This window comes from Taeniopygia guttata, chromosome Z (genome assembly GCF_048771995.1).
Source record: "Taeniopygia guttata chromosome Z, bTaeGut7.mat, whole genome shotgun sequence".
In the NCBI taxonomy this organism is placed as follows: Eukaryota; Metazoa; Chordata; class Aves; order Passeriformes; family Estrildidae; genus Taeniopygia; species Taeniopygia guttata.
The window spans coordinates 78,377,071-78,402,590 of NC_133063.1; the positions used below are offsets into that span (position 1 = coordinate 78,377,071).

Genomic DNA, 25,520 nt, shown 5'->3' on the forward strand with positions numbered 1-25,520 from the left:
TCTGTGGCAAGAGAGAAGCATGTTGGACAGGCCATTACCTATCATTTAAAACCGTATTTCTTCTCACGTCTACCACCATATCTTGCAAAGAAAATTAAGAAACTTTGATTACAATGGGATTCTAAATTGCTCTCATGTATTAAAATTGGCTACTACAACTGTAATGCACCTAGCTCTGATTTAAATATCCCAACCTGTCTACTATCAGGTGACAATGATCGATCTGTGTAACTGACATTGTAATTCTTGAAAGCTAAGAAATGCAAAAGAGAAACTTGCTGCTCTGCCTTGCACTAAAAACAGCCCCACCCACAACTGGCACTTACTGGCTCAGGAGATTCAGGCTCAGGAGTTACCACTGATGGAGCCTTGAGGACATACTCCTCAATTTGCTCCTCTCTGGCTTCTTCACCAGGAGCAGAGGGAGCCAGGGCAGACACTGCTGTTGTCTCTATCATCTTTGGCAAGAGAGAAGCATGAGGGACAGGCCATTACCTATCATTTAAAATCGTATTTCTTATCACATCTACCACCATATCTTGCAAGGAAAATTGAGAAACTTTGATTACAATGGGATTCTAAAGTGCTCTCATGTATTAACATTGGCTACTACAACTGTAATGCAACTAGCTCTGATTTAAATATCCCAACCTGTCTATTATCAGGTGACAATGATCGATTTGTTTAACTGACCTTTTAAATCTTGATAGCTCGGAAATGCAAAAGCAAAACTTTCAGTGCTGGGTTGCACCAAACACATCACCACCCACAACTGGCACTTACTGGCTTCGAAGATTCAGACTCTGGTGCGACCACTGATGGAGCCTTGTGGTCAAACTGCTCAATTTGCTCCTCTTTGGCTTCTTCACCAGGAGGAGAGGGAGCCAGGGCAGACACTGCTGTTGTCTCTATCATCTGTGGCAAGAGAGAAGCATGAGGGACAGGCCATTACCTATCATTTAAAACCGTGTTTCTTCTCACATCTACCACCATATCTTGCAAAGAAAATTAAGAAACTTTGATTACAATGGGATTCTAAATTGCTCTCATGTATTAAAATTGGCTACTACAACTGTAATGCAACTAGCTCTGATTTAAATATCCCAACCTGTCTACTATCAGGTGACAATGATCGATCTGTGTAACTGACATTGTAATTCTTGAAAGCTAAGAAATGCAAAAGCGAAACTTGCTGCTCTACTTTGCACTAAAAACAGCCCCACCCACAACTGGCACTTACTGGCTCAGGAGATTCAGGCTCAGGCGTTACCACTGATGGAGCCTTGAGGTCAAACTCCTCAATTTGCTCCTCCACGGCTTCTTCACCAGGAGGAGAGGGAGCCAGGGCAGACACTGGTGGTGTCTCTGTCATCTGTGGCAAGAGAGAAGCATGAGGGACAGGCCATTACCTATCATTTAAAACCGCATTTCTTCTCACATCTACCACCATATCTTCCAAGGAAAATTGAGAAACTTTGATTACAATGGGATTCTAAGGTGCTCTCATAGTATTGAAATTGGCTAAAACAACTCTAATTCAAATTGCTCTGAATTAAGTATTCCACGCTGCCTACTATCAGGTTACAATGATCTATTTGTGTAACTGACCTTTTAAATCTTGATAGCTCGGAAATGCAAAAGCAAAACTTTCAGTGCTGTGTTGCACTAAAGACAGCAACACCCACAACTGGCACTTACTGGCTCCGAAGATTCAGACTCTGGTGCGACCACTGATGGAGCCTTGTGGTCAAACTGCTCAATTTGCTCCTCTTTGGCTTCTTCACCAGGAGGAGAGGGAGCCAGGGCAGACACTGCTGTTGTCTCTATCATCTGTGGCAAGAGAGAAGCATGTTGGACAGGCCATTACCTATCATTTAAAACCGTATTTCTTCTCACGTCTACCACCATATCTTGCAAAGAAAATTAAGAAACTTTGATTACAATGGGATTCTAAATTGCTCTCATGTATTAAAATTGGCTACTACAACTGTAATGCACCTAGCTCTGATTTAAATATCCCAACCTGTCTACTATCAGGTGACAATGATCGATCTGTGTAACTGACATTGTAATTCTTGAAAGCTAAGAAATGCAAAAGAGAAACTTGCTGCTCTGCCTTGCACTAAAAACAGCCCCACCCACAACTGGCACTTACTGGATCAGGAGATTCAGGCTCAGGCGTGACCCGTGATGGAGCCTTGTGGTCAAATTGCTCAACTTGCTCCTCTTTGGCTTCTTCACCAGGAGCAGAGGGAGCCAGGGCAGACACTGCTGTTGTCTCTATCATCTGTGGCAAGAGAGAAGCATGAGGGACAGGCCATTACCTATCATTTAAAACCGTATTTCTTCTCACATCTACCACCATATCTTGCAAGGAAAATTGAGAAACTTTGATAACAATGGGATTCAAAGATGCTCTCATAGTATTGAAATTGGCTAAAACAACTTTAATTCAAATTGCTCTGAATTAAGTATTCCACGCTGCCTACTATCAGGTTACAATGATCTATTTGTGTAACTGACCTTTTAAATCTTGATAGCTCGGAAATGCAAAAGCAAAACGTTCAGTGCTGTGTTGCACTAAACACATCACCACCCACAACTGGCACTTACTGGCTCCGAAGATTCAGGCTCTGGTGTGACCCGTGATGGAGCCTTGTGGTCATACTCCTCAATTTGCTCCTCCACGGCTTCCTCACCAGGAGCAGAGGGAGCCAGGGCAGACACTGCTGTTGTCTCTATCATCTGTGGCAAGAGAGAAGCATGAGGGACAGGCCATTACCTATCATTTAAAACCGCATTTCTTCTCACATCTACCACCATATCTTGCAAGGAAAATTGAGAAACTTTGATTACAATGGGATTCTAAAGTGATCTCATGTATTAACATTGGCTAATACAACTGTAATTCAACTTGCTCTGATTTAAATATCCCAACCTGTCTACTATCAGGTGACAATGATCGATCTGTGTAACTGACATTGTAAGTCTTGAAAGCTAAGAAATGCAAAAGAGAAACTTGCTGCTCTGCCTTGCACTAAAAACAGCCCCACCCACAACTGGCACTTACTGGCTCAGGAGATTCAGGCTCAGGCGTTACCACTGATGGAGCCTTGAGGACATACTCCTCAATTTGCTCCTCTTTGGCTTCTTCACCAGGAGGAGAGGGAGCCAGGGCAGACACTGCTGTTGTCTCTATCATCTGTGGCAAGAGAGAAGCATGAGGGACAGACTGTTATCTATCATTTATAACCTCATTGCTTCTCACATCTACCACCATATCTTGCAAGGAAAATTGAGAAACTTTGATAACAATGGGATTCTAAGGTGCTCTCATAATACTGAAATTGGCTACTACAACTGTAATGCAACTTGCTCTGCTTTAAATATCCCAACCTGTCTACTATCAGGTGACAATGATCGATCTGTGTAACTGAACTTTTAAATCTTGATAGCTCGGTAATGCAAAAGCAAAACTTTCAGTGCTGTGTTGCACTAAAGACAGCAACACCCACAACTGGCACTTACTGGCTCAGGAGATTCAGACTCTGGTGAGACCTCTGATGGAGCCTTGTGGTCAAACTGCTCCATTTGCTCCTCTTTGGCTACTTCACCAGGAGCAGAGGGAGCCAGGGCAGACACTGCTGTTGTCTCGATCATCTGTGGCAAGAGAGGAGCATGAGGGAGAGACTGTTATCTATCATTTATAACCTCATTTCTTTTCACATCTACCACCATATCTTGCAAGGAAAATTGAGAAACTTTGATAACAATGGGATTCTAAGGTTCTCTCATAGTATTGAAATTGGCTAAAACAACTCTAATTCAAATTGCTCTGAATTAAGTATTCCACGCTGCCTACTATCAGGTTACATCATTTATAATCTCGTTTCTCCTCAGATCCGTAACCTCCTCTTAAAAGGAAAAATTATCCACTTTGTTAGCAATGCGTTTCTAAATCACTCTGACCAGATTAAAATGGGCTAACTCAGCAGAACTCTATTTGATGCACTCTATGTATTTGATAGTCCTTCCTGGCTGCCATCAGCAAGCAACTGTGCCTTGGCACAAAGGAGCTTTTGGCTCTTTAAAGCCCTGAAATGCAAAAGTAGGAAATAGCCAGCAAGGCTTTTGCTGTTGCTGCGGCAGACATGGAAAACTCAAACTGGATCAGAATCCCAACCAGTGCAAGGACAGGGCAGGAAAGGTTGTGCAGAAGCATCTGTGCTTGCTGGCAAGAGAGAAAATGGGCAGGGCTTTACCTCCTACCAAACCAAGTCAAAGCAAGTCAAAAGTGTCCCCTCCTCAAGTGGCTAAAACACTTGGAGGCAGTGAGGGCATGTTTGGCAGGGGAACAGCCATGGTGATGAGCACTGTCACATATGGATCTATGGAAGTGTGCCTGAAAGTCCCTCACGAGCCTCCCATTGTCCAGGCTGAAACACCCTGAGCACCTCCTCCTTGGCCTTGCGCTCCACACCCTTCCCCAGCTCCCGTGTCCTTCTCTGCACACGCCCAGCGCCTCAAGGACTTCCTGCTTCAGAGGGGCCCACATGTAGACACATCACTGTGGAGTTGTGCTCGCCCTGTATATCCCCTCATAATGGTTTGTCCCTCCATATCCCCTCTTTGTATCCGTTTGCTTCATCCCAGCTTTCCCATCAGCACCTGTATGTCCATCAAACCCCAAAATCCCTGACTCATCCCCCTGTCTCCTCCCAGGTGATGTGTCCATCACCTCGTGACCCTTCCCGTTTGTCCAGAGCCTTCTCCCAGGGTCACCAGGTAACTGGACCCTGGCTCGGGGCTCCTCCCCCACCCCCTCCTCAGTGGTCACTCTGAGGCCTTGCCCCCAGAGAGCCACTCCCAAGTCCTTCCCCTGTTGGCTGCTCGGGTTTCCCGTCCCCCTATATCTGGCTCCTCTGGGCAGGGACACCCTCTCTTGCTCTGGATGTCCTTCGGGTTTGGATGTGGCCTGGGATCTCTCCAGGCCCTCATTAAATTTCAGAACTAATCCTGAGGAGGAGCGCCTCTTTCTCTTGCTTGTCGGACCAGCTTGTCTTTGAACTCACGAGGGAGCTTCTCAAAGCCCCGCAGGATCCAAGGAGAAGTTCCCTCCCTCTGCCCGACTCGCCCCACTGCCCAGCTGGATGGGGTACACTGGGGACTCATCACCCGTGGATTTGAGGGTGACACGCAGCACAGAAATTCCAGCTATGGTTGCAGCGCTGCCCAGCCCAGGGGGATGGTCACTGTCCTGCTCCTGCTGCCCCACTTCTGCTGACAGGCCAGGGTGCCCTTGGCCTTCTTGGCCACCTGGCCAGGTCCGGGCCCACCTTCAGCTGCTTTTGACCGGCACCCCTGGGTCCTTTTGGCCCACACAGCGTCCTGGCCACAAAGTTGCCCATTGGATTAAAAATACAGCATCCACCATTTCAAAATGTCCTTCCTCTTCTGAGCAACACAAGATTGCAGTCATGGACTTGCAGCTTCAAACCCCCGCCCCGCCTACAGGCTGCAATGCACTTTTCAAAGCTGCAGACTACACCAAAAATGCATCCACAGAACCTTGTTTTTTGCCTCACAAGAGGGCTTCACAATTATAAACTTAGTTTCTTTGACCAGGTCTTGTCCCCCACAGATTCATGGACAACACACTCGTCTACTTGCAGCTTATCAATAGTCACAAGACAGCTGAGCCGCACACTTTGTAGAACTGAATAAATACTCAAGCAACTGCAGACCCGTTTCACCAGCCAAACACATGTTTCCACAAAGGGAAAGCAAACAAACCAAGCCCTGAGACCTCCAGCACTACCTCGTGCGCCCTTGGCCATGGCCCTGCAGAAGCCCAAGAGACAGAGCTTCACTGAGTTGAGCAGCCAGACCCTCACCCTGAGGCAACAGGCTTTGGTGCCTAAACATGACAGGTCCAAGGCCAATTTCTAGCTGGAGGTCACTGCCTGCAGGAAATCGCTGGGTCCTGGCAGGACTCCAGCACTCAGCATCCTCGGCCAGCAACAGCAAGAGCTGGCTGGTCAGAAACTTCAGCTCTGCCTTGCACTAAACACAGCACCAACCACAACAGGCACTTACTGGCTTAGGAGATTCAGGCTCAGGTGTGACCACTGATGGAGCCTCGCAGTCATACTCCTCAATTTCCTCCTCTTCGACTTTACCAGGAGGAGAGAGAGCCAGGGCAGACTCTGTTGTTTCCTCTGTCATCTGTGGCAAGAGAGAAGCATGAGGGACAGGCTGTTACCTATCATCTATAACTTCCTATATTCTCACATCTACCACCATTTCTTCCAAGGAAAATTGAGACACTTTAATTGCAATGGGATTCCAATGCGCTCTTATGGTATTAAAATTTGTTAATCCACCTGTACTGCAAATTGCTCTGAAATAAATATTCCACCCTCCCTTCTATCAGATAGCAATGATCTCTTTGTAACTGACGTTATAAATCTTGAAAGCTCTGAAACGCAAAAGCGAAACTTGCAGCTCTGCCTTGCACTAACGACAGCACCACCCACAAGTGGCACTTACTGGCTCTGAAGATTCAGGCTCTGCTGAGACCCCTGATGGAGTCTCACGGTCATACTGCTCAATTTGGTCCTCTTCATATTCTTCTCTAGGAGCAGAGGTGGCTGGGGCAGACACTGATGCTGGTTTTGTGCTCTGGGGCAAGAGAGAAACATGAGGGACAAGCCGTTACCTCCTTCCTTCTCACATCTACCACCATATCATCCAAGGAGAAAGCATAAAAATTCAGTGTAAAAGGATTCTAAGCAGCACAGATCAAATTAAAATGGGCCAATTCAACAGAACTATATATGGATATGAAGCTGATATTCTTCCCTGGTTGCCATCAGCAAGCAATGTTGTATCTGCAAGACAGAGCTTTTAGCTTTTGAGAGCTCAGAAATGGAAAAGTAAGAAAGAGTCATCTATGCCTTTGCTTTTGCTGCTGCAGACATGGAAGCCTACAACTGGATCAGAATCTCATCCAGTGCTGGAAAAGAGCAGGAAACGTTGTGAAGAAGCATCTGTGCTTGTTGGATAATGAGAAAATCAACAGGGCTTTTCCTCTACTAAACCAGCAAAAGAAAAACACAACAAACAATAAGCAGGGAGTCTCTCCGACACCAGCGTCTAAAGCACTGGGATACAGTGAGGGTAAGTTTGGCAGGGAAATGGCACTTGTGGTGAGCACTGTCATGTATGGATCTATGGAAGTGTGCCTGAAGGTCTCTCAACAGCCTCCCATTGTCCCGGCTGAAACTCCCTCAGCACCCCCCTCCTTGGCCCTGCGCTCCACACCCTTCCCCAGCTCCCGTGTCCTTCTCTGCACATGCTCCAGCCCCTCAAGGACTTTCTGCTTCAGAGGGGCCCACAAGTGTTTATGAATATAAAAGCGTAAAAAACTTTCTAAAGTGTAAGAAGTCTTTAGAATGTAGACATACTTTTGAGAAGTGTTGGGAAATTTTAAAATAATAAGCAAAATCAGGATCATAAAATCAGGATCTAAATCATTAAGGAAAATTTAAAAATTTATAAAGCTGAGACCAAGAGTTGCAATAGTAATAAACTACTAAGGAACCAAGCTGAGACTTCTTTGAGCAGAAAGCCCAGAACTGTGTCTAGAAACCAAGATAGATTTCTCTCAGTGCTCAGTTGCTGCAACAATAATCTGCCTAGTTCAGAACATGATGTAGCAACGTCTGATTAGAAAAAGATAGGGCAATATCTTTTGGAAAAAAAAGAGATTTTAAGTTTTTAAATGAAGAAATTTTAGCCATGCCAGTCTCTTATGGGAGGGATAATAGTAGGCCTATGTATTAATCACTCTCACATTATAACATCAAAGAGTGAAATCAAAGTTTGAAGGAAAGCAGAATTAACTCTCTTTATTTTAATTATGTGTTTTTTTACTCTTATGAACTCATGCCAACTGATTGTCGCGTTGTGGCAAGTCTGATTTTAACTAATTCACAATTTATGTTATGAGAACTCCAGCAGAAGATACCTATTAAGGTTTTATGGGAAAAATATGTTAGTAGTACATATGAAAAATTTTCAGAAGCTAAGTTGTCTAGCAAAAGGCCATATGATAAACCAGAAACACAAACTTTGTTCCTAGGTCAGTGTTGAGAGATATTAAACAAGCTGCAAGAAAAACTTTAATTTCGGTCAAATCAACAAGTACTCCTCTTAAAGCATATTTGACCATGACACAAAGAACAAATGAATCATACATTTTTAGATAAGTTAATACAAGCTGTTGAAAGACAATGCCCTGATAAAGCAGCTCATTCTTATATTCTCCAAAACCTAGCATTTGTAAATGCGAATGATGATTGCAAAAAAATTATTTCTACATTACCCAAACAGCCTCCAACTGTTACTCAAATGCTTTCAGCTTACAATAAAATTAGCACTCCACAGTATCTTGCTAAGTACAAGCTAATGTCCCTAGAGAGCAAATTACTAAATCTCATGATTCACTAAGAAACAAATTTTTAAAACCAATTGAAGAACAAACAAAACTTTTTGAAAAAACTCTTGCTGCTGTTCAATGAACCTTTACTAAAAAGTCCTGCTTCAGATGTGAGAAGCCTAGTCATGTGATAAAGAATTACCCTGATCCAATAATAAAATCTGAAGTACCTTCTGTTTGTCCTCAATATCAAAAAGGGAAACATTATGCAAAAAATTGTCATTCTAAATTTGATATAGATAGTAATCCCCTACCGTTAAACTCCAAGCAAAGCGTGACCCACTGCGTGGTGAAACAAGTAATAGCAACCCAGAATCCAGGGAATTTTCCCCCTTAGCCTTCACTAGGAGACCTCAAAGCCAAACACAATATCTACCTTTACCACCAGTACCACAAGACGTTCCTTCCTATTACCTCCAAGGACAAAACTGGAGTTAGCAAACTCAAAATTAATATGGTTTTTGAAAAATTTCTGTTATGAATGTATACCTACAGGTCTGATTAACAAATCACAACAAAGACAAGAATTTTTAATTATTATACCTAAAGACAACAATACAAGTCTTAGACTATTAATTTTTCCAGTTATCATTTCAGTAAACGACAATCATTGCTTTACCTATAGACATATTCAAACAAAATGTATCTCAACAAATTGCTCTGTTAACCAATCAAACGGTGTACCAAGGTGATCCAGATGTGATTTCTACTCCAATGCTACATGTCTTCTAAGTAGAGCATACTTAGAAGTATGTTCTAAACCAACCAGAACTGACTGGTGGCCTAACTCATCGTGGTAGAACAATTTATGTTACAGGCATACCAGATACGGTGCAGATGTCTCAGTAATTTCTCTCCTGTTTTAGCCCATAACTAACACTTAATATCACCTATGAGAACACTCACAAGGATCAGAAGAACTACTGTTTGTTTAGAAAGCGAATCCATGATTACTATTACAAGTCTTGAAAGGAAGACAGCTGCTGTATGTCCCTCTCTATCAATAATTCCTAGAAACTGGCCTCTCGTCATCATCGATATAAAAGACTGTTTCTTCAACATACCACTTCATCCTGAAGATGCCCCAAGATTTGCCTTCTCAGTTCCAGTCATCAAGCAAAGAAAGCCAATGCAAAGATATCACTAGAAATCTTTACCACAAGGGATGAAGAATTCTCTAACAATTTAACAATATTTTGTCACACAAGTACCGTGTACAACTTGACAGAAGCATCCACAATCCACGATTCTACACTACATAGATGATCTACTCATTGCAGCACCAACACAGGCAAAGATAAAACAAACTTGTGACAGCGCTGTTACTGAGATCCAAAAGACTGAACTAGAATTTCTACATCTAAGATACAAGAAATCCCCCCCTAAAAATATCTAAGATAGAAGATAACAAAACAAACAATTTCACCCCAAAAGATACAACTTCAAGTCAACATCAACACTTTGCAAGATTTACAGCAACTTTTAACAGAAATTAACAAGATGAAACCTATTTTGAAAATTACCAACGATGAACTTGCTCCGCTTTTTGATCTACTGAGAGAAAACTTTGACATTAAATCTCCCAAGATTTTAACACCTGAAGCTCAACTCAGCATAACAAGTCACAAAACTTTCCAAAGAAGACAAGCCCATCATTATGCTCCAAAGAAACCTTTCTTCCTGACTGCTTTGAGACAGAAGCTACAACTTTATAGCCTCATTTTCCAATGAGATCCATCTCAGAAAGATCCATTATTAATAGCAGAATAAGTTTTTCTTCCCTACAAGTCTCCAAAAACAGTTTCTACAACCCTAGAGATAAATAATAGCACAAATTGTAATTAAGGTCAAAGCAAGAATATTAACCTTAACAGGCAAAGACTTTACAGTTCTATATTTACCTTTAAATACAGATTATTTAGATTAGACATTACAAAATTCAGATGATTTAGAAAATGCATTGTTAAGTTTTTCAGGTGTTTGTTCCATTCATTATCCAAGTCACAAATTATTACAAACAAAATTGAGTTTCAAAAAAAGCCCTTGCTAAGTGAAGGGCCTTTAAGTAATACAACGCTCTTCACTAATAAGTCAAGAAAAACATAAATCAGTAACTGTATAGTTAAATCAAACAACAAAAAATTAGAAATCGAATATTCCAATAGTAGAAAGTTCTCCTCAAGTAGTTCAACTAGCTGCTGTTGTTAAAGCTTTTCAGCTATTTTCAAAGCCTTTCAATGTAATTACAGATTCTACCTATGTTACTAATGTAAGTAAAAAAATAGTTTAAAAAAATATTAGTAATAATAATTTATATTGCTAACTTTCATGTCTTCATAAAATTTTACAACACAGAACTAACCTATATTTTATTTCTCATATTAAAGCTCATTCATCTTTACCAAGATGTTTAGCAAAAAGAAATACAAGAACAAATAAACGGACCATAGTTATCTCAAACACATTACCAAACATTTTTGAGCACACAAAATTGAGTCATACCTTTTTTCATCAAAATGCACAAGCACTTGTACACTTGTTTCGTATCTCTAAATCCCAAGCTAAAGCTATCATTACAGTTACCCTGATTGTCAGCTTGTGCAAACCCCTGTTTCTACAACAACTGTTAATCCACAAAGTTTAAAAAATCTACAATTATAACAAACATCACTAAACACCCTTCTTTTGAGAGATTTAAAAACATTCAGGTTTCAGTAGATTCACTATCAAGTACAGATTTTACCTCTATCCACACAAGAGAACAAGTAATCGTACCTATCAACATTTTTTACAAACATTTACTTCATTACGTGTACCCCAAAAAAAAACAATAGCCCCACATATCTATCTCAAAAAGTAGCAACATTCCTACTAAATTAAAATGTTCATCACACCTTTAGTATTCCCCACTCCCCCGCAAATCAAACTACTGTTAAAAAGACACATCACACATTAAAACACATTGAGATCAACAGAAGAGGGGAGCAGAAGTAATACCACAGATAAAATTAAGTAAAGCTTTATGTGTTAATAATTTTTTAAACGGTTCTTTTGCAGAACTAGATCTACCAATTTTTAAGCATTTTAAAAATAACACACAAGCAAAACTAAAAAGAAAATCCTCCTGTTTTAATTAAAAGCCTTGAAACAAGACAAATTAAAAGTACTTTCCAATTAATAGCTTAAAGCAAAGAGTATACTTGTATTTCTACAAGTACTAGAAAAGCAAAGTGAATTCCAATAAAGAATGCCAAACCATACAACACACCAAAACACACTAACAAACCCAAAAGTCAAAAAGCAAACACACAAACGTAAGCTAAAACAGAGACTACAAGTAAAACCTAATGTTCCTATGTCACCTGTAGAATCTGCAAACTTCAATTTAATGATAATGATAAATGTGTAAGGAGCTTGTTTCGTTGAGCTCTTTTAACAAAAACTTAAAAAAGAAAGATTTATTATTATCATTAGATTCTAAAAAATTAACATTCTAAACTCTCCAAAAAATGCAGTTTAAAAGTTAAAATATATAGAAAATTCTTTTAACAAAGAGTAACTCAACGAAAAAGATATGAAAGAAAATCAGTTCACTTTATGTTTTCTAACTTTACTTACTTTTTATAATGTAAATTTTCCTATACAACAACCAAAACCAAATGTCTAAGTCACATTAACCAAAGCTACAAGATCAGATACCATATGTATGTCTCACTCAAATCCAAAAAAGCCTTTTTCAACCTGTTTAGTTAGGGTACCACTAAAAAATTAGCCAATACCTATATAACATGATCCTTTAACAAAAAAGTGACTTAATAACAAACCAAGTGAAATTGCTAATAGGAACCATCCCACATAGGATTAAAGTCTCTAGACCAAACAACTCCTCAAAACAAGTTCAGAACCCCAAGAATTAAAGATCCTTAGTTCCTGAACAATAAATTTCTGTGTCACATTTTCAAGAAACAATTACCAAAAAAATATATCTCCAAAATACAATGTTATTCACTCTTACTACGAATATAAAAATTTAAGTTTTCAGTGCAATTACTCATACACTGTAGATAAAAATCTAAAGTTAACCAATAGCCACAGAAATTACCAAAATGTTATTAGTTCATTTGTAGAAATAAAAGATAGAAAAACATTCCATCATACCCTAAAGACAAACCATGTAACATTAGCACACTCACTGTAATAACACCTAGTACTAAAACAGTTTCAAAAAAGACAAGAAAAAAGATCTATTCATATATACCTATACCCAAAAGATTACAATAGTAATTTCAGTCTGTTAAAAAAACACAAAATATTTCAACAAGCTTCTTTTTACCTACAATTGCTTCAGAAACAACATTAAGACAAATAGATAAGATTAAATATTAACTAAACAAACAAACAAATACCACATCCAGTGCACTCAGTAACATGCGAACTGATGTCAGCAGTGTCCAACAAACTCCAAAATCAAACAACCATTAATTTCCTTTTCTAACACATAAACAGAGTTGTAAAGAATTCAAAAGAATGTGTTACGTAAATTTGTCTAATCATTCTAAATCCATTCACAAAAACATACAAACACTTAAAAACTTAACATCTACCATTAAAAATAAAGAAACATAGTTAAACAATTGATTCAGTAAGTAGAGCTTAACTCCTTAATCAAAACAACTTTACAAGTTAAGTAAAATCTTGTTATTATAATATTAATATTAATTCCTTATTCCCTTCATTATTCACAACACATTACAAACTCATCAAAAAGTTTTTATTGTCCAAAAGAAAAATACAAAAGAAAAGTTACAAACAATGCACAAAACCTCACCAAAACTAATTAAAGTCACTCAAAATTTTAACCTTTACATTGAGACCTTAAAAAAGTCAAAATTTATAAATTTATCAGAACCTAATACAGATACTATACCTCACTTTACCCAACATTAATAATGCTTTAACTTAAAATTATAGAGCTTAAAACAAACAAAACCAAAAGTACCTTCATACAAAAAGTTTATAACTTTTTTCCTAAATGAATAAATATAGGCAGTAGTAAAGCTATATAACACAAAGTAATAAATAAGTGACGAGTCAAAAATAGTTTACTTAAAAAGAGAGGGGGAATTGTAGGGATATATAAAAGGTAGAAAACTTTAGAAAGTGCAAAAAGGCCCCAGAAAGTAGACATAAAGCTGAAAAAGGCTGGGAAATTTCCAAACCTTCTCCTGGGAAGCTAGGAAAATAAGAACCAAGTGAATACATTTATATTTATCATAAGGAACAAGAAAGAACAAGAACTTAGTGATAGTTTGAGATGTCAAAAGTTCTAGATACATGCTTTGCAAAAATAGAAAAAGTTTCAATCTTATATAATGAATTATTGTATATTGTTTGAGGTTCATAGAAGTCCTTCTGTTAATGTTAAACCCACATGGGTCCTTTTCTTACTGGTTAGAGTATAATGACTCTGCACCTTTTCTTTTATGCTACTGGTTCAAAGAATATGTAGAAAAAGGCTTTGCATAAACTGCCATCTTGTCTTTGATCTAGATTTGCATGGATGTTCGTTTCTCTGTGTCTCTTGCTTTTTGCTTGTATGATACAGACATAATAAATCCTAAGTCTGCAGCCAGTCCGGGTCCCATCCTGTTCTGTGAGACGCAGACGGATCGGGCAGAAAGTGGACACAGCACTCCCAGCTATGGCCGCAGCGCTGCCCAGCCCAGGGGGACGGTCACTGCCCTGCTCCTGCTGCCCCACTGCTGCTGACACGGGCCAGGATGCCCTTGGCCTTCTTGGCCACCTGGCCAGGCGCTGGCCCACCTTCAGCTGCTCTTGGCCGGCACCAAGCGTCCTTTTGGCCCATGCAGCTGCCCAGCCACAAAGTTGCCCATTTGACTGCAAATACAGCATTAAATTGTCCTTCTAATTCTACAACCACATCTTCTAAGGAAGTATCATGAAGGTTTATAGGGATAGAAATCTGAGTTGCTGTGGCTTCATTAAAATGGGCTTATTCAATTCTGCAGGAAGTTGCTCTCTCTTAAGTATTCATCCCTGTCTGGTGTCATCAAGCAATGTTCTCTCTGCAAAACTGAGTTTGTAGGTCTTCAAGGCTCTGAGTTGGAAATTAGGAAATATCCAGCTATGCCTTTGTATTTGTTGCTGAAGGCATGAAAATGGATTTTCTTCCGGCCTGCATGCCTGGCCCTCTACAGCCTACTGGTTCTGGCTAAGCACACAGCTTACTCTACAATTGCTAAACAGCACAAACATGAAATGTTCCTTTCTCACTCACCTTAGGACCAGCACCGCTGATTACATGCATCAGGTGACCTGTAGTGGGCAAGGGAAAACAAACCAGACGCTGTGAGAAAATTGCCTGGGCTGGTGAATCCCACAGACCAGCACCGCAAACAGAGAGTATTTTCCGTTTCACAACATCCCTCCAGGAGACACATTTCGTTCACACAACTAGCAAGAGATCCAGATAGTATTCTTGGGCGTGCCTACCCTTTCGCCTGTTTAGCCATTAAATGGATACAAACACGATCAAGAAAATGCAAATTCTTTGCTAACGCTCAATGCTCCTCTTCTACCAAACGCATAGCACATCTTTTTAAAATCCTCTCCTTTCGGTACCTTTTTTTTTTTTTAAATCAGTTGCATGCACAACTTCTCATTAACTTGCTGGAGACAGTTGCCCAGAAAAGCTGCCCCAAAATTCCACTATGATGTGGCAGCTCTATTGTGACACAGCACAGCAGCAGCTCCAGGGTCCAGGAGCAGACACTCACTGCTTTGGAGTTCGCACTTCCTTGCAAAGGGAATCACTATTTTAACACTCAGTCAAGGGTCAAGTTAGACAGTCAACTCCTTTCATGAAAAAATGTAGAAAGAAAGAAGCTTTCCCTGAATTCTGGGAAATACTGCAGAGTTATTAGAAGGCCTTCCAAGAAGGTCTCCAGTTTACGTTTTCAAAGCTGTCGTGCTTGTCCCAGCAAACTGAGGAAATGACAGACTCTGCTGCCTCAGACTCTCCCGGGGAGGGAACAGAACCCCTGCAGGTTCCCTTGCAAATGCTGCCCTGTGGCTACAGAAATCCCCTTGTAGCTGAACTCCTTGACAGGAGCTTTACCAAACCAGTGGCACGCTAGTGCTCTTTCTGTTTCAAAATAACTCAGGCACTAAGAAAGAGCAGGAAGACATACAAAAGCCACGTTCGGGTACACCCAGGGAAAACCTCTACTTACGTGTCAGGTTAGTGAGGTAATAGCTGGAATAAAAAACGCCGTAAGCTCCAATAGCTACAGCAACAACCTTCTCAATCATTGTAGCACTGCTGTGCAGATTTGCTCCACCATCAGAAAAATCAAGGCTCTTGTCTGTGGGCAGCTCCCACTGACAAACGCCTCAAGCAGGAGGATGCTCCTGCCCTGAGCGAGCCCTAGAGCTGCTCTGACACTGAGGCCTTCCGTGCACCAAGACAACCTTCTGATGCCACCATGACCACATGGCAACCATGCCCTGACATCACAATGCAAACACTCTATATTGGCCTGTGAATTTAGGCAGAGCAATTACCAACCTTCCCTACAGCAAATGCAAAATAGCTGGGGAAGTTCTCCTCTGTCACAAAGCAGCACAAATTCCCCTCATGGGCCAATCAAACCCTGTTGTTCAAGGGATCCAAGAGTAACTCCAGGAGTGCACCAAGCACCTACAGCCTGTACCCCAACTGAGCACTCAGATGGGAACCAAGCTAAGGAAACCAGACCAAGAATATGGCCCAAAGCATTGCACATCTGAGACACAACCCTCACTTTTATAAATTTAAAGGTTTATTAAATCTTAACAAAGGACTGAATAAGGAAAACTCGCAGCACTGGGAGTCTCTATGAACATTACATAGAGCAGCTCATCTATCAAATGGTTGCTCTGCCTTTTATACCCTTCATCCCGCCAAAGTTTTGCCAAAGTTTTGCCATCCACTGGTGGAGATTCCTTTCTTACCTCTTGACTGGAGGTCAGGTGTTGTTACTCCACACCTCCTGGTCACAAGCCGGCCCTCCCCAAAAGCCCTGACTACCAAGGCTATTGCAAGGGGGAGGGGAAATAGGACTATGGGAGCCTATATTACAATAACATCACTATACATTTTTATATCCACATAATATCTACCTCTTAACAGTGAGAGCCAACTGTTACATTACTCATCTATAGCACACAGAACCAGGAGAGAAGGCACTGTTGGCATAACAGCTGAAACAATTCCTAACAAATCTCCCACATATTTGCATGTTTATTGGATACGCCCAGGGCTCCTGAGGATGTACATCTCTGCCTTTATTCCCCTTTGGAAGCAGTCAAACTGGCAGCACCTGCCCACCAGCAGGAGCTGCTCCGAGCTGGGAACACGACTGGTGGTGCTGATTTCCAGAGGCTTCTGTGTCCCAGGAGAAGATAAGGAAAGAGCGGATTGAGAGGTGCTGGCGCTGCTGCTGCTCTGTGCCAGAGAGCCCCGGCTGGGCAGGGCACGGCGCTGCAGGCTCTTTCTCCTGCCAGAGCTGGGCACACCTGGGAACAAGGCATGGCAACTTGTGGGAAACCAAAGGCTTTGTGGGGGCTGCATTGCTCAGCACACAGCCAGGCCATCTGTGACACAGAGTTCTGGCGCATAAAAAGATAAAGGAGAGGCAAATAGCTGGGAGAGGTTTCATTTTGACCTTTCTTACCTGTTCACAGAAGTTGCCAGAATGAAAGTTACAGAGCAGGGCCTGCCTGATCCCTGCAGCCAGCTCAGGATTGGAAAGGAGGCATTTGTTTATTTCAGTACTTGGTGCATAGGGAATCACTCCCCTAACACCTGCACACCCAGCAATCTCACTTACTAGTTTGTATCCATGGAACTAAGACATATTCAATACTTTGCTGAAACTCGCAGGCTAAACATTACTCCAAATTATTTGACATATTTAAATAATTTCTCAGAATTTATTGACATCAGAATAGGAGTAGGAGTATCCTGTAGGTCCCTGGTGGTCGTTGCCACAGGTCCAGGAGGAGACCCATGCACAAAATAATCTAAGATACAACTGGGCTTGCAAAGAAAATTTATTCCATTTGTTGCAGTAGCAAATAATACCAACCCCTGGATTCCCAAAAATCCGCTGAGCAGGAGAAGGAGATGGAGTGTGGTGCTCGGCGACAGGGGCAGGTAGGCAGTGCATTCCAGGACATGCCCTGGATCAAAACGGTGTGCACGTCATCCTTCTCACCCCTCCAGCCCAGAGCCAGGCCTTATACCTCCTGCTCAGGAGTGGAATTTTCCCAGTTACAGCATCAGCTCACACATGGCTGGCATGTGAGATGAGGCCAGGATGGCTCCAGATACCAAGGCCATGCCAACAAGGCTCCATTATGCATTGCTCCCCTTTCAAACCTTAACTGCCCACCGATTGACCCATACATTGTTTCTCTTTCAAGGGTCCTGTTCCCACCCATTAAACAATACACTTTTCTTCATTGTCTTGTCAACCTGCTCAAACACGGATCAAATATGGCAGGGCCTGGAACATGACTCCGGTTCCTGACACAGTCATTTGGGAACTATTCCATTCCTCAAATTCTCCTTTGCTGGTCAAGAGCCTCTTAAAAACATTTCTTCCCTTTGAATGCATTCCAGCTACCTTCTTAGCAGGACCACTCTCTTTATTCTCAAGGCTAAAATAGCACTTGCACACATTAGGCACTGCAGTGGGGCAATACAGGGTTCAGCACTGCCTGTTAAAGCTAAAGGGATTCACAAGCTTAAGCCCTATTGAATACACTTAACATTTCTCCTTGCTGTTCTGGGAATCAATACAAGCATTTCATCAATACACCCTTCAAGTGCTCTTGCTGAGTGAAGCCACATGGCTGTGTCAATACAGCAGCTGGGACTCAGTTTTTGCATGCAGGGAAAGCCAATTCTTTATTCACACAACTCATTTTTACAGCATTTTCACAGACCTCATGTTCAACTCCAATTGCCTGGTTGTTTTCTTGCCACATAATTCACTGCTTAGGTGTTTTTGTGTGAATTTGCTAAGACTCTTTTACTCCGGTGCTTACAATTTTCCTTTGTGGACTCCCATTGGACAGATTTCCTGATTATTACAGATGCAGTTTTCTTACCACAAGAGCTTGTTGTGCTAACTGCAGTCATGATTTTTCACATGGGAAGTTAGCTAGCTGCACGTAGAAGACACAACAGGCCAGCTGCTCATTTTTAGCAGAGTAAGGCCTGATTTTATAAGGCCTTTCTCTGACAATACCCCTAACCTGTGTGCAACACATTGTGACTTTCTTTCACAAATTAAGGAAGAAAACACAGACTGCCTACCGAAATTTTCCTGCTCTCTTCCAACCAGTTCATGACTCAAACAAAACCCTCAGGCGCATCCCCGATTCCCTCTCTCCCAGCAGCTCCGAGCTGCGGCGTGGCACAGCGCTTGCTGTGTGCCAGAGAGCACAAAGCAGGCTGGCCTGCTGGCCCTGAATATTTCTGCAGAGCACTCTGCAGGTCACAGCTTTGCTGTGGCTCAGTGCAGAAGTGCGGGGTTGCAGGCGCTGCCTCCCAGAGCTGTGTGAGGCACTGGCTCCTGCAGCCGTGAGCTGACAAGCTGTCCCTGCCTCCCGCTGGCCCATGGTCCCCTGGCACAAGCGCCGTGCCTGAAGGACGCTGCCCTGTGCTCCAGCCTGCCGAGCAGCCCGGCTCCTGCCCCGGTGCCCAGAGTGCTGCACACACTGCTGACCTTTGCCAGGAGTCGCAGGGCAGCGGCACAAGAGTGGGAATGCTGAGCCAGGCCACCGGCCCTCGGCTGCCCTTGGCCTTTCTCTCCTCGGGGCAGACTCCAGAGGGCCAATGCCTCCAGGCTGGGCTGTGCCCAGCAGGGCTCCGCTTCCCCTCGGGAGCAGCCGGCTGCGCTTGGCCTCTGAGAGCGGAGGATGCGCCCGCTGCCAGCAAGAGGCACGCGGGGCCGGGCTGTGCCTCCTGCAGCTACAAGGGCCTCCTTGCAGCCTGCCCCTGCCAGGCTCAGGCTGCTCTGGGCTCTGCCAGGGCTCTGCTGCGGCTCCACGCCGGGCAAGGCCGGGCCCGCTCTCACCTCACACTCGCTGACAGCTCTGCACCGCAGGAGACCTTTCAGAGCACCTCTCTGATCTTTCTGCTTTCTCCGCTGAGCAAGGCTCTCCTCCAGCCAAAGACATTGCCCTTCGCGATACAAATCCAAGTGGCAGGCACCCAAAGCTCTCGAGTCACAGCTGAAGGCCTGCATCTGCACAGGATGTTTTGGCTGCCCCACTCGCCCTTTGGTTTTTCCTGCAAATGCCATTGCCCTTTCTGCCTCAACTGGAAGTGCCACAGATGTGCCAAACGGGGCCGGTGGGCCGTATGTCAAAGGCAGTGTAGTCTGGAAAAGAGGAATGAAGAAGAGCCTTCTCCACTTACAAACCATACCAAAGAAGTCATAAGTGTGTCTCAGCACCAATAAAAACAAGCATAAATTCAGAAGGAAATGTTGAGTTTTCTGAAGGGGTCAGAAGGAGGGGAATCTTCTAAATGACTTGATGTTTCAGAAACTTTATTTAATTATAATCCTATCTAAAAACCTATACTACAAAACTACTTAACAATCCTACTCTAGAGTCCTACTCTACAATCCTACTCTAACTTCGTAATAATATCTTGATTTTTAGATTCTTGTTTTCTTCTTTTTCTTCTTCACTGAGTTGATGAGTGGTGCCAGGACGGACGTTGGCTTGGCTGCTGTTACAAATGGATGTTGTCCACAGGAAAAAAAACAACAAAGAACAGTGAACCATGACTTTCCAAGCTCAGTGCTTCACAGACTCAATCAGGATCCCTCTAGCTCCTAGAAAGATCCAGAAAGTAAAACAATGGGACCATCTGTTCCCCACTCATCATGTGCAGGAGCTTGCCATCACAGGCAAACCTGGCCCTGAATCCCACTCATCCATTTATTCTGGTTTCTCCATCTTGCTGGGATTTTTGCCCTGCCAGTGCTCTAGAAATGGTGCTTTCTGTCCCTGGGGTTTCTTCCTTTCAGGAAGCTCCAATGACTCCCATAGGTCCCTGTCTTGGAAAGACAAGCACCGTGCTAATTTCCACAGGCACACAGAGCAGTGTCTGCCTTTCCATGCCCTGCCCCTCCTGTGTGGGATGGCACCTTCCTTCCCAGCAGGGCCAGCCGAGTGGCGCTGGGTCCTGCAGTTCCCTCTCTGCCACACAACCTGGCAGTCAGCCTGGGCCAGTTCCCCTCTGCCTGAGCGTGCCAGGCAGCAGATGGGGCTGGGACAAGTCCCTCTCAGCTGTCCCTGTTTGTGTGCCAGAAACCTCTAAGGGTGGGGTGGGGGGACACAAACCAGGGCCTCTCAGAGGCTCACAGTGAGCCTCTCACAGCCCCTAATTCACATTGTGATGAGGTGAAGAAGCCATGGTGGTATTGGTTGCTTTAATTAGAGATACACCTTGAAATAAATATTCTCCATCTGTTTGACCTGCCCATCAGAGCAGGAAAACCAGAATGGATTTCACAAACAAATTAGATGACATTTTTTGAAATTTGTAGACCTTATCTGTGCAGCCAGTAAATGGTAAACTGGTATTGTCACTACGAAGTAAGCCATAGCTACAAGAAGTATGGAATCATCCACTGGAACAGGGAGGGAATAATTCCCACAATTTATTCAACTTGGTGCGGCCCTGGGGTCCTGTGACCGCTGGGAATGCCACAGGGGCCAAGTCCACAGGAGCTGGATAGCTACAATGATGTTTCCACCAACAGCAGGAGGACACTCAGGCAGCTTTAATTTCTTGAGGGTTTATTCTGAGGAAAGGCAAAGTCGGGGGTGAAGGGAAACAACCTCTCAGGAAGGGAGCTCACTCTGAGAGCCCAGAGCTGAGGGCGGGGTAAAGTATGTAACAGCAACAGGGAAGGAGGGTCAGGGTTCAAGGGCAGAGTAAAGGACAAGTGATAGGGTAACAACCAATGGGGACAAGGGGAAGGAGTGGCTACAAGGAAGGAACCAATGGGGGTACAGAGAGCAAAGATCCTTCCAGAACTGAGCTACGGCTTACATAATGATAGCCAGGAACAAGGGTAAGGTATAACAAAAGATTGACATTGGGGGAGGCGGTAACTCACATATTGATTGCCTCCCATGGCATCTCAGGGGGACTGTCTCCCTCTGAGAACCTCCAGAACCCCCTCCCACATCTCCTCCATTTTTATTAAATAAACATCACCCAATGTCTTTACTAAAGTCTTTTTTAAAAGAGTCGGGGAGATTGAAATGATAATAATAATTAAGAAAATCCATAGAAGTCCTCTTAAAATGGAGGCTGCCCACCTGGAAACACCCCACTGCGAAAGCAGTTTGTTGACAGGGTCCATAGCCAAAGTCTCTGTTTTGATGTCTTGCACTTCTGTCTGGATCTGCTGGATGTTGGCCTGGATCGAAGTGCTTCTTGATGAGAAGTTGAAGCAGCACAACCCTTCGAAGTCCTTGCAGCTGTGGCCATGGGTGAGCAGCAGGAAATCAATAGCCACTCTGTTCTGCAAGGTGGCATGCCTGGTGGTCTGCTTGTCTGCCAAGAGGTCGGATAGAGCGGCAGACAAGGCGTTGGCATGCTTGCTAATCCAGCACTCCAGGTGAGAAAGCTCACCAAGGGCCTTAGCTGCTGCATACCACGGTAGAAAGATGGAGGCAGTGACCCTCTTTGTTCTTCTCCAATTGTAAATTTCAGAGTCACAATTTGCGTTGAATTGAGCGTATGATCTTTTGGAACAGGCCAATTGTCTTTCCTTTTTCCAATCAAGAATTTGGGTTCTGTTTGGAGTGAGGGTAGCAAGCTTGCCAAGGCTGCATGGACCCCCTTGGAGCCGAGAGGGGATTCCTGACCATACTCTATCCCCACAGATAAGAAACATCCCCCTGGGCAATGACTTAGGACAAGCAGAAGAAACCAAAATGACCTGGCTGGTGTAATTGCACCAAGTCTGACTATTGTAATTTTTGTTTAATGGCATAACATCTTTCCTATAGGTGTTCTTGGCCAAGTCAATCCCGTGCCAATTCTGACTCGGCCTCCTAAAATAAAATTTGAAACAGTAAGTAGCCATGGAGGACCCCAGTAGGTCCAATTCTTGGGGTTCCTCTTTACTATTTGGAAGAATTTTGGTCCACTCGTCTCAAGTATCGACCGGGTTAGGTCTCTTACCCATGGTTCGGAGGAGGTCGGAGTTTGACACAGGCCAATCATCGGCTACCAAGGGAACTCCCACCAGGCATATGGACAAGGGATTGTCCAAATTGCCCATGGCCAAACATAGGTTGTCCTGCTGCAAGGACTTCGCCAGCATAATCCAGACATTTTCCTTTGGCTGTGGCACAATCCAGCCATCTGCCGCTTGCAGCCACAGGATGATGGTAATCGTGGCAACGACTAGCTAGAAGCAGTGGGGCACTTTCAGTTGGTACAACTATGTTGATGTCATCTGGGCAGCCATACTTGTTCTAATAAAATAAAGAAGAAATGTAAATAAAAGAAGTTTGGTTCCCTCCCCTCCCAGCTCCCCCCTTAGGTTAAAACAAAGTAAAACAAGTTAGGGCTGAGGGTGAAAGGGACGACGGGTGAGGTAGGAGGGTAGGGGGAATGGGACAGGAGGAGATGGGGTGTCAGGGAGTGTCTCAATCAGTGGGGGTAAGTATCGCCTGGTGATCAGGACTCACTATGTTTGGTTGCATCCCCATTCTCTTTCTCTTTCTTCAGTGCCATGCCACTGCATCGTCTGGTGGAGAAGGTGCTGCGGTCTCAGGGCTGTTTCACATCGGGGGGGTCTGCGGTGGCGGTGTCATCGAGGTACGGCTTTACGTATTTTCCCAGAATCTACTTGGGGCCTTGAGCAGTAGAAACACAAGCGTACCCTCTCCCCCAAGTTATGAGCGGGTATGGGCCTGTGATGTTTCTGGATTCCGGGTCTCTCACAAGGACAGGTGGGTGCTTTTAAAAGTGCTCTAGAGTTGTTAAAGAAATGCCTTAAAATGGGCAGATTCTGCTCCCAGTCTGTTCAATTTAGGAAATTCAGCACATAAAGTGCTTTACATACTCTCTCTACCGGGGTCATGGTCAGGGCCAAATCATTCTGTTGATCTAAAAGTCTTTTTATTTCTTTGTGAGAGCGCTCCACAATTGCTTGTCCTGTGGGGTTGTGGGGGATACTGGTGGTGTTAGTGATCCCCCATTGTTGTAAAAACTGCTCAAACTGTGTTGAGGTGAGCCCTGGTCCGTTATCTGTTTTAATTGCTTTTGGGACCCCCAATGTGGTGAACGTCATAAAAAGGTGCTTGATGGCGTCTTTTGTCTTTTCCCCCGTACAGAGGGATGTGAACACAGCCCCAGAGAATGTGTCAACGGACACATGCATGTATTTGAGGTGGCCAAAAGGGTTGTAGTGTGTTACGTCCGTTTGCCACAACTCCAGTGCTCCCAGTCCCTGGGGGTTTACCCCCATTACCACCGGTGGAAGGGCAAGGGACTGACAGCTGAGGCAGGTGGCAAAGATGGCCTTTGCATGTTCCCTTGATATTTTGAACTGCCTTATGAGGGCAGGAGCGTTCTGGTGGAAGAAGGCGTGACTAAGTCTTGCCTGTGCAAAAATGTCTGGTAGGTTGATAGAAAGTGGTGGTGCATTAAAGTGTATGTTTATAGCAAGTTGGTCAGCCATCCGGTTGCCCTCTGCAATGGGTCCTGGCAGGTTGGTGTGAGCCTGGATGTGCATTATATGGTAGAGTTGCTCTCAATGGGAGATTAGCCAAATTAGTTCTGGGAGCAAGTAAAATATTTTTTTATTCTGAATTTCTTTGAGCAGGGCATGTTCTGCTCGCTCTGCTATCCCAGCAACATACACCGAATCAGTTACCAAATTGAAATGTTGCTGAAATTTTTTGAATGCTCTCACGACCGCAGCGAGTTCTGCGATCTGGGGGGAACCCTCAACTAGTTGGATGTTGGACTCCCACTTCTGACTCTCTGGGTCCTTCCACGTGATCACTGATTTGTGGGATTTCCCCAACCCATTGGTGAACAGCGTAAGAGCATCTTTAATGGGTGTCTTACTTTTGTATGATTTTGGCGCCAAATAGAGAGAGTATCTTTGAATAGCTTATGCTTAGGATAATGAATGGAGATCTGGCTGGGATAGCTATCTAATGATATTTGTAAATTTTCATTTGTTTGCAATAAAGACTGCAATTGCTCGAAATTTAGTGGAAGGTAAATGCATGCCAGATCACACCCTGCGAGGGTCCGGAGGCGGTGTCTGGCCTTAATTATCAGTCTGGCCATCAATTCTGTGGGATTTTTTTTTTTTTTTTTTTTTTGGTAAACTGTACTGTTATCTGATTTATTTTATTGGGCCTGCTTCTGGATATTTTAAGAAGTGCCCAAATGAATAATTCTTCTGAACTTAAACTGGAAGTTGTGGTGGCTTTTTTGTGGTTTAGGTTCAGTGCCATGTACAGGTTATGCTGACATAGAGAACTCCTTCATGTGAGTTATTGGAGGATTACATTTTCCCTGTTCCACAGTTCCTCTCTACTTCGGCACAGATACTCCCTGTAACCCAGTGAAATCCCACAGATATGATTTAATGGCAAATAAAATGAAAAACAGCTTTTTGGCCGAACAGGATGTGACCAGTGCTATGCATCATTAAATGCAATGGGAAATGAGGTGAAAACAGCACAGAAAGAAGCACATCATAAATTATCTCTTTTTCACTGAATTTCTCGAATAATTCTGAAGCACTGTAAATATGAGTGTCCTGAGGGACCAAATAGGGAAGAAGCTTTAACGGATCCCGTTCTTTCTTCAGCTTTGTGCCTTTTCTAGGTCAAGACAATAGGAAATTTAAGTCCAGGAGTGAAATTATTAAGTAAAGCAGCCATCCAAAGG

General features: G+C 43.3%; 1 protein-coding gene across 1 annotated transcript; it reads right to left on the minus strand.

The window, feature by feature from the left end:
- Window positions 1–69: 69 nt before the first annotated feature.
- On the minus strand, window positions 70–15,942 carry LOC140682025 (uncharacterized). Its single transcript, XM_072922872.1, has 12 exons — window positions 15,754–15,942; window positions 14,799–14,836; window positions 6,550–6,681; window positions 6,097–6,225; window positions 3,529–3,660; window positions 3,071–3,202; window positions 2,614–2,745; window positions 2,156–2,287; window positions 1,241–1,372; window positions 784–915; window positions 327–458; window positions 70–81 (listed from the first exon to the last, which is right to left on the minus strand). The coding sequence occupies exons 1-12, from the start codon at window positions 15,830–15,832 to the stop codon at window positions 70–72; spliced, it is 1,314 nt and encodes a 437-aa protein (XP_072778973.1). The 5' UTR covers window positions 15,833–15,942.
- Between the last annotated feature and the right edge of the window lie 9,578 nt (window positions 15,943–25,520).

Bases quoted from the DNA above. Each gene is read 5' to 3' on its own strand.
- LOC140682025 (XM_072922872.1), bottom strand. From the start codon at position 15,832: ATGATTGAGAAGGTTGTTGCTGTAGCTATTGGAGCTTACGGCGTTTTT. The intron at 6,682-14,798 runs GTGAGTGAGAAA...CTCTTGCCCCAG, and splicing joins TCAGCGGTGCTGGTCCTAAG to AGCACAAAACCAGCATCAGT. The intron at 6,226-6,549 runs GTAAGTGCCACT...CTCTTGCCACAG, and splicing joins AGCCTGAATCTTCAGAGCCA to ATGACAGAGGAAACAACAGA.